We start from the raw sequence: 7,273 nt of genomic DNA on the forward strand, positions 1-7,273 counted from the left end.
AAAAAAATTAATTTGATTCATCTTGTATAAGGCCTAGGAAGTGGAAAAACGCAATTCTGAGTCATGCACTTGCCTATAGGGAAACCCAAATTTCCTCAGGAATCGAATGGAATAGGTTTTAAGGCTACTGTGTGTTTCACGCATTTGTATTTTTATACACCTGTGTTTCACACAGCAGTATGAAAATTCGGCTGTGTGAAACACACAAACTTCACGCATGCGTGGAGTGTATGGAGTGTACGGGAGTGATTCACGCAATGGTGCGAATAGTCAGGGCCTATTTATTGTTTTCATGATTTTCTTTTTCATGCACTTGCAATGTTTCGATATGTAATATGTTAAGAAATTTTTCTCTTAGTGCAGGTGGATAATATTTGCACCGGTAGATGTGCTTTTTTTACTAAACGAATCGTAAAATATTCATAATTTGCGAAACGATATCATGTATCAATTCGCAGAAATAAAAAAATTAAAAAATAAATAAATATCCTCCACAAATAGGTATTCTGTCATTCAATTACATTTCGCTCCACGATTACTTTTCGTACAGTTGAATTTTCCATGATTTTCTAGGTAATTTTCATCCAAATTTTCTCTCCATGCGGGAGGAACTTTTAGGTGGTTTACATCGGTGGGGAGAGACCTTTCAGAATCCATTGGCCTTACTGTTTTTAGTGTTTTTAGTAACAATGGATTTTAATTTTCTAGAGAGCACCAATTTTTTTACTGAGGAAATATACTCGAATCGTAACAAATGAGAATTATTGGATGATTCAAATAATTTCCTCAAATTTCCCTCAGTATTTACAGCCTAATAATTTAATGTAACCAAATACTACTTTAGCTGGGGAAAAAATTCATAATTAAGAACATTCTTTTCAATTCAACAACAATTTTTTTTGTTTGTGAACTTGATAAGACTGGGAGATTTATTGTTGAAAAAAAATTCATTCAATTATCATTTACTACTTATTGAATAACATTTTTCATCTTTCGCGTAATTAATTGGAGTTATATTAGACGAAATATTTTGAAATTACGGGGCAAAACAGGTCAAAAATTTTCTTGTGCTGTTGGTTGCACAATTTTAATCTCATCAAGTCCTCAAGCAGAAAAGAAATCTTTCATTGGTTTTTCACTTCAGAAAATTGAAATGAGATTTCTTTAAATTTCTAGATTAAATTTTCATGCTTGCGATTAAAACAAATTCGTCACAAAGCATGTCTATTTAGAATTTGTAAAATAGCTTTTTTAATGCAGAATGGAACTCAATTGGGGGTAAACTAGTCATCATAATTCTTCTAGTCTTTGGCAGCTTCAGACATTCCTCCACCGTTTCTCTTTCTTCGTGAAGAAATCTATTCACCGGTGTTTGGGTAAAAAAATTTTCCTACTTCGACTGTCATTAATTCACGAGCAATTATTTTTGCTTCTAAACTTGATAAGACTGAAAGATTTATTGTAAAAAAATGATTCCATTATTATTCGCTAATTACTGAATAAATTCTGTTTCGTTTATTAAACGAAATATATTGAAACTATGGAGCAAAACAGGTCGAAACTTTTCTTGTGCTGTTGGTTGCACAATTTCAATCTCGTCAAGTCCTCAAACAGAAAAGAAATCTTTCATTCAATTTTCACTTCTGAAGATTGAAATGAGATTTCTTTATATTTCTAGATTAAATTTTCATGCGTGCGATTAAAACAAATTATTCGCAAGGCATGTCTATTTAGAATTAGTAAAATAGCTTTTTTAATGCATAATAGAACGCAATTGTGGGTAAACTAGTAATCATGATTCTTCTAGTCTTTGGCAGCTTCAGATATTCCTCCACCGTTTTTCCTTCTTTCGCGAAGGAATCGATTCACCGGCGTTCAGATAGAAAAATTTCTCCTACTTCGACTGTCATTTGGTGTCGTACGTAGCCTGTGCGTTGATGCCGTTTAAATTATTCATGGGATTTAGAGCGTTATGGGCACCGGCGGAGGTGGCTGCTGGCTGATACCCATTGTGGTTATGACCAACATCGCCATTTGTTTGTCTCGCCTGAGCCCCAGCTACGTTCTGAAACAGAATAAAAATGATATCATTGTTTATTTTGGTCTATTCTCTTCAATTGTTGCATGATATTTGATAATTTATTCATTTTTGTTAAGAATTATTGCAAAATGGCGCAATTACGCAATTGATTACGGCAATGATTGAATGATTTCGGAACAAAATGTCGAGAAACCGAGAAATTTCTAGTAAACTTCTTCGAAATTTTTTATCAAGTGCACGGAGAAAAATTTTCCATAAAAATTCGTGTGTTAGCACATTAACATTGCGTAATTTGTACACTTGGAAGAATTATTGGGGGCATGTAATAATTTTTCCACATGAATTTCTCTAAAAAATTGTTTTTCCTGAGAGAGTTCTCCTGGAATTTCAAGCCATGTCGCCTTTGAAAATTCATAATTGATGACAAAATTAACGGAAATTGTAAACTCTAGTTCAAGTATTCCGTAAAAATCAATGAAAATACAAAAATTTGACGCAAATGTATTCGTATTCGAATAAAAAAAATTAATTATTTCAAATTTATTAATTGAGAATTAACGTGATTTAGTATTAAATACTCATGTCTTCTTTGAAAATTCAAATAAGTTGACGAATTGTCGTGCCTCTGCCGTTAAAAAATGTTGAATTTTATGAAATTTTCATAAATTTTGAAATTTCAACCTTTTTCTAAAAGTGTATTTCGTTTATTTTATTCTCTTTATATTCGAAATATTTAAATTCACTAATATTTGACCTCAAAATCATTCAATCTATAAATTTCATACTAGAACTACTTCGCTTAAAAATTGATCTAAAATCGTTATTTGATCTAATGTTCAATCATACAATGTCTGTTGACATATTTTCCTGAAATCGCTTATAATCGTGATAATTCCTCAATTCTTTAATACATTCTTTAATACAAATATCAACTTCGACGATGCGATCCCTCCTGTGGTCTCCACTAATAATTTCCCAAATACTCTCCTCCAAATTCATTCAATTGAAAATTGAATCATCAAAGTATGAAGAACCTAATGCGAAACACTTCCGTCGAGCTTCACTTGTTAAAACAAAAGGTCGGACGAACTTGTATCTCAACTCGGGCGGGTAACTTGACTCAGGAGGGTGGCGAAATAAGAGGAAAGACGAGGGAGGGGCAGGGGGAGGGGGGTATAGACGGGTGAAATGTGCAGCTCCCTCTCGAAGCCATATTTATGTGGAGCGAAAGCTGCTGTAGCGACGTGAAGCGTAAGAGCGAGGGAGAACTGAAATTTAGTGGATGCTAGTCGAGCCGTTGAAAACTTCAAACTTTCGACTCCTCCGGTTTCCTCAGCCCCCCCTCCCCTCTCACTTTCTTTCAATCCCTCTTACCTATCCTCCCACCCCCACTTTAAAAGACGAGGCTTACACGGGCAAGGTGTTAAATTAAACAAGCTTAAAATTTGCAATCAGAACCCTCTTGCCTGTTCTCTTGAGTTTACCCAAGTTTGCCATCTTAAATTCTCGAATATTCACTCTCGATTATCTCTTCTAACGAGAGCTAAAAGCCCTGTAAAGGGATTTTATCGTAAATAAAGATGAAAATTGAATAAAAATCACACTGTTTAAAATTTTTTGGGGAAAATTATGGTACACTTCTTGGATTTTTTTTATTGAGTGACAGTTTCATTGAAATTTTGAGGAATTTCGTCATTCCTCAAAATTTCAATGAAATTATTCCACAAAAAGTAGTGGGATAATTACTATTAAGATTATTTTCCATCCAATTCTTGTAACGAAGTGACTTTTGATAATTTGTTGCGGAAATTTTTGGTACATGTCTTGAAATTTGTTTATTAAGTGATAATTTCATTGGCATTTTGAGAAATTTCATCATTAAAATTCATTATTGGATACAAAAGGAATGAAATAGCTAATGTTCTTGATTTTTTTCATGCAATTTATGTGAAGAAATAAATCTTAAAAATTGAGAAATATCAGAGGTCGTAAATTAAATCCCACAACTCTGTGCAATTGTAGATAAAACACGAATAAGTCATGGAGTTAATTTAGTCGAGTCTTTTCGAGGATTTCTTAATTATACGCACGAAAAAGTGAGGAGATAGGAGTGCGGTGAAGCACTGCGGGGACAATGTTTCCAGGAAAAGGGTTTGGCTTCACTGAGATTTAAGGATCCCTTGAAAGTCACAATACAACGAGAAAGTTTTATCATTTTTATCACGTTTATTTACGACCTAATTACTCAATTATGGTGAGACATTGCTCGGGGAAACAACAGGAAATGCAACAATGAGTCGGCAGTATTGTTAATTTATTCAACAATCCCTCTATTTTTTTTATTATTATATATTTTTTTTCTTTTCATCAAGAAAATGAAACAAAATTCTAATGAAATTCCATAGAATATATCCCAGTAAAATGAGTTGTATAGAAAAATAGAATGTGATTTCTTTTTTCAATATAATATTTTTTATATTCCAATAGAAACGGCTAAAAACTAATAGAAAGTTCAATAGAAATCCAATAGAATTGTCTAGCCAATTCGTTAGGTTTTTCCATTAAATTCTTTTGTACGTGAACTCAGCGCATAAATTAAGTAGCGAAGTGGTCAAACGGTTTAAGTCGATTTTGGCTATTGATCAGTTTTCAATAAATATCTCGACATCTAAGGAAGATAGCAAAATTTTTCTCATAACCTTTTTAGTAGCACTTAATTCGCTCAACAAAAAAGGTTATCATGAAAATTTCGCTATCTTCCTTAAATTCGGAAATATTTCTGGAAAACTCGACTAAATTGAATTAAACCGTTTGACCACTTCGCTACTGAATTAACTCGTTCATTTTTAGAATGTCGCAGTTCCCTAAAAAAACATTTCCTTCTGAACTACGTATCAATCCCTCACCAAGTGACGGTATCGTAATTTTTCACAGGAGATTCAGATAAAAATTACGGAACGCTCTGGAAAAATTCCGTGACAGTTCCGTAAAATTTCCTACAACCACAATTTCGCTCCGGAATTACGGAAAAGATACGTAATTTTTATTGAATATTTCTGTCCGTGTAGGTTTTTCTATTAAACATTTCGTACATGTAATTAGCGCACAGATTCACTCGTTAATTTTAGAATGTCGCAGTTCCCTAAAAAAAACATTCCCTTCTCAACTACGTACCAATCCTTCACCAAACGAAGAGTTTCATCACAAACAATTCTCTGGGTGAACTGGAATAAATAAAAATGGGATTGGGATTAAGTGGAGCAACAGGAGTATAAATAACCGTCGAATTTACTTTATCCACGACGAACCGGGGGTGAAATCCATCCTCGGATCGTTAGCGCTCACGTATACACGATCATGTTACTGTTCCAGGAGAATGAGCTCCTTTTCCGACGGGGGATGAGTGGGTGCTGAATGCCGGGAGAATTTCTCTTTTGGAATCATGAGTCGCTCGCGAATAAGACATTAATCGGAGGGTGGTTACAAACTGCCAGTGAACCACCTCCCACCCGAAAAAGCACTGAGATGCGAAGGTGTGGGTGGAATGGGAATCGCGTGTCATTTGTCCGTTGATCTCCTGGGGCTGGGAACGTGCCAGGTGTCTGTGCTTCCTCGGCTTTTCTTTCGCGCAAAAATTAGCACCCCACTGTGTACGAGGAGTTTACCCAGGGGGGGATAGAGTGTGGTTAGTGAGTTGGATGGAGCGAAAATAAAGAGAAAGATATTGTGGTCATTTGTACAGAAGAAATTCGTGTGGTCTAGGAGATTAACTGGCCGGCACTAACGAGACTCGGGGGGTGATGTATGGTTCTGGGGGGGTTTTTTTAACGGTGATAATCGCTCGGGGATGATCGCCTGAGGTATGGAGGTTTACAGAGATTTTTTCATTTTTTATGGGGTTTGTGCAATTTGGGGAATTCTGTCGCGAAAATCAATTCCGAAGAATTTTGGAGAATCAATCGGTTTTGAAGATGTTGGAGGATAATTTGCTTTTTGGGAAAAATTATGAAAGTACGCGGGCAATTGTGGGAAGTAACGGGTGGAAATTTTTGTCTGAAAATTTTGGTACTTTTTTTAAAAATTTTATCACGATGGATTCACTGGAATTTCAAGGAATTTCGTCATTGAAAATCTACAATTTGGTGAAAAATTAATGCAAACTGTTGATTTTTATTTAATTATTCAAGAAAATTCAGGTGATATATTTTTGAATTTTCAAGTAGTTAAAAGTCCAGTGATATTTTGATAATTTCCTTATTGTGATTGAAAATTCAATTTAATTAGAGAATTCTCGTTTTTTTGCTTCTTAAAAAATTAAGAATTTAATTCAGTAGTGAATTGGTAAAAGGAGATAAGTCGACTTATCTCCCAGTTGAGTTTTTGAGTAATATTTTAGAATCTAAGGGAGATAGCGAAATTTTCGTAATTACATTTGTTGTAGCACTCAATCGGCCCACAAAAAAGTCATAACAAAAATTTTGCTATCTCCCTTACGTTCCGAGATATTGATTGAAAACTGGTCAATAGTCAAAATTGACTTATCTCCTTTTACCACTACGCTACTGAATTCAATTTTCCATAAAATCTAAAATTTAATGATTTTTTCATCTCTAAATCGAATGTCACTCTCCTAAAAATTCCTAGTCAATTGTCCATGAAATTTCAATTTTTTACATTTTTTACATTTCAATTTTACATTAATTCGAACAATAACGTTAAACAAAATTATCAACCAATCCTTTAAACAATAAAAGCGGGGAAGAATTCCGATTGTTTAAATTTGAAACAACCATTCTCTCAATAATTGAATCAAACCCCAGACCACAATCGTCGTTTTACACTCCCCAGATTTTTTATAAATCCTTTCCACCTCAAATCGCTCGAATAAACCAACAATTACCCCAGCAATGAAACGTATATGGCCAAGGATTTTCCTGAATATGACGAAAGGGCGCAATAATCGTTATAAAAGTGAGTACACCGAGAACTTGGAGTTGTTTCAGAACAAAACTCATAATCTCACGTAAAGCCTCCAAGCTGGGCTTTCCCATGCGAAACTCCATACCTTCTCTTCACTACCGTACCTCCTCAGTACACCCCATTTCTCCGGGTGCGTTTATACTCGGGGCTTACGTGAAATTCAGCTATACCTCCGCCTAATAATAAGCTTGTTAGGTGGGCAGAGCCACGCGAACTAACGATGCACCTTACAGTATCCCGAGGATGGATGGG

General features: G+C 34.8%; 1 protein-coding gene across 1 annotated transcript in view; it reads right to left on the bottom strand.

Annotated features, from left to right (window-relative positions):
* Positions 1-1,837: 1,837 nt before the first annotated feature.
* The window catches only part of LOC107047225 (LIM domain only protein 3), a 38,862-nt gene continuing 33,426 nt past the window's right edge, over positions 1,838-7,273 (bottom strand). The window contains exon 5 of the mRNA XM_015269978.2: positions 1,838-2,065. Coding sequence (XP_015125464.1) covers positions 1,907-2,065 — 159 coding nt within the window. The 3' untranslated portion in view covers positions 1,838-1,906. The remainder of the gene's footprint in view (positions 2,066-7,273) is intronic.

Source organism: Diachasma alloeum, unplaced genomic scaffold (assembly GCF_001412515.2).
Source record: "Diachasma alloeum isolate Michigan unplaced genomic scaffold, Dall2.0 Dall_scaffold_00183, whole genome shotgun sequence".
In the NCBI taxonomy this organism is placed as follows: Eukaryota; Metazoa; Arthropoda; class Insecta; order Hymenoptera; family Braconidae; genus Diachasma; species Diachasma alloeum.